At 39.5% G+C, this 1,914-nt stretch overlaps 1 protein-coding gene across 4 annotated transcripts in view; it reads right to left on the minus strand.

The window, feature by feature from the left end:
• Nucleotides 1–120: 120 nt before the first annotated feature.
• EXOC6 (exocyst complex component 6) overlaps nt 121–1,914 on the minus strand; it is an 86,948-nt gene continuing 85,154 nt past the window's right edge. For 3 of the 4 annotated variants that reach the window (XM_008643804.1, XM_017726055.1, XM_017726057.1), the window contains 2 exons: nt 1,703–1,714; nt 121–1,259 (listed from right to left, as the gene is read on the minus strand). In XM_008643804.1, the coding sequence (XP_008642026.1) occupies nt 1,127–1,259; nt 1,703–1,714 (145 nt within the window). In that variant the 3' untranslated portion in view covers nt 121–1,126. The remainder of the gene's footprint in view (nt 1,260–1,702; nt 1,715–1,914) is intronic. The other variant, XM_017726056.1, reaches the window with a different exon arrangement.

The following is a 1,914-nucleotide window of genomic DNA, read 5'->3' on the forward strand; positions in this document are numbered from 1 at the left end:
CCCGCGGAGCCCCGGCCGCCTTCCCCGGGGGTAAATCACCAATGAGTTGGGACCTGCACAGGTCCCGCGAAACCGGCTCCGAGGTGTGTTTCGGTGTGTGAAATTAAACAGGAGTACGGGTGAGGTTTATATTACTGTATTTAGACCGTCAATAACTTAAAAATACAGCGAAAATGTACATTATTTTCACACGTTCCATTTGGTTTGTATTTGTTAAACATTCTCTTAGTGCCTAAAATAGCCAGGAGGGGACAGTGCAAAGAGACTGGTAGTGGGACAAAATGCTAATCGCTGGGATGGGGCTGGCGCGAGAAAGCGCAAACTAACAAACAGATGCGGCACAAAACCAACAGCGGCAAACCTATTCCTTACTGCAACCTGGGATAAAGAACCCAAGATCTTACAAAAGTACAGTCAGAAATAGTAACCCTGAGGAACAAAACCAAAACGAAACAAAACAAAACGTCACATTATAAAGAACTCAAATGGTTTTTTACATTCACAACCTCAAGATTATACCCTTTTGGAGAACAAAGCCTCTAAGTCCTAATGCTAAATAGGTATCAAGTCTAGTTCTCAGGTAGTTTTCAAACGTACTAAAAATCAGAAGACTTTTTCATACCTCCAGACTACAAAACCTGGAATACAAAATTATGTCCAATCACTTTAAGGCTAATATACATTTAATGCAGGAAAACAAGAGGTGGCATCTGAAACACAAGTATCTCAATGCTTAAAAACATTAAATTAGAATTCAACCAGAAAACAGCAACTAAGGGATCATTTCTCAAATAATTCCTACTCAGAGCAAAATTTTGGACACCATATCTGCAGATATTTAAATAACATATTTACAGTTCAGCTGTTCCATGTACAATATGATTGCGCTGGTTTTTATTGTACAATCTCATTTTTCACCATTTGTTTACAATATACAAAATAGTAGTCGATCCATTAAAAATACGTACAAAGAATTTTTTGTTGAAGTCTCCATGTACAATCCATCTACTGCATTTTTGCTTTTCTCAGTCAAACAAAAGTCATAACTGGTATCACTATTTGCTTACTAGAAATAGTGGCTAAGAAACACCTCTTGGTGTGATGAGATACTGTCAATTTAAGAGGCCTATGTATGCTGGGACATACCATTCACTAAACTCCTAAGTTGCTTTACTACAGTCTCTATTAGCTTCTGCTTGTCACGGTCATTCTTCCTGAACTGAGCAAAAATGTTGTTCTTTTTGCTGGAGTCTTTCATTCTAGAGAAATAAAAAAGCAAATGACAAACATATTAGAAACATAATTTGAAAAGGAAAAATCCGACTATTTAAATCGGTTTACTACTGTTCCTCTTTTGATCTTTCTGCTAATAAGAACCTGTTCACTATGTGTTCTTAAATTAAACTTCTGCAGTGCAGAACTCATTTTAACAAGTATTACTTCACAAATAACCTGTAAGTATTAAGCAAATACCCCTTCAAAAATCCTACCAATTGCCTTAGGAGAGAAGCAAGTCAGAAAACCCGTTAGTATCATCTGCTTCCATGGCAAATTCAGACTCGGCAAATGGGTGAGTTTTGTTCACCATCAATAACGGGCATCTATATCTCCGATTTCCCGTACCAAAGGATTTAAAAACGAAATTCGGGAAATTAAGTAAGTTGCAGAAACAATATTTTGTAACAATACAGGCGATACGTACCCTCTGTGAACTCTGCAAAAGACATTTTCATCGCAGGCAGGAGAGGAGAGAAAACACTGTTAGAAAGCGTCTTTAAACGGCAACGTGTTTCGATGCGGCTTTTACAAGCAGGTTGGTACCGGACTGCCGGTAACGCGCCCTGCTCACCCTGCCCTCCCAGCCCGCCCGTCAGGCCGGCCGAAATGCTCGCCCCGGCTTCACCACGGCCAAAT

This window comes from Corvus brachyrhynchos, unplaced genomic scaffold (genome assembly GCF_000691975.1).
Source record: "Corvus brachyrhynchos isolate BGI_N302 unplaced genomic scaffold, ASM69197v1 scaffold61, whole genome shotgun sequence".
NCBI lineage: Eukaryota > Metazoa > Chordata > Aves > Passeriformes > Corvidae > Corvus > Corvus brachyrhynchos.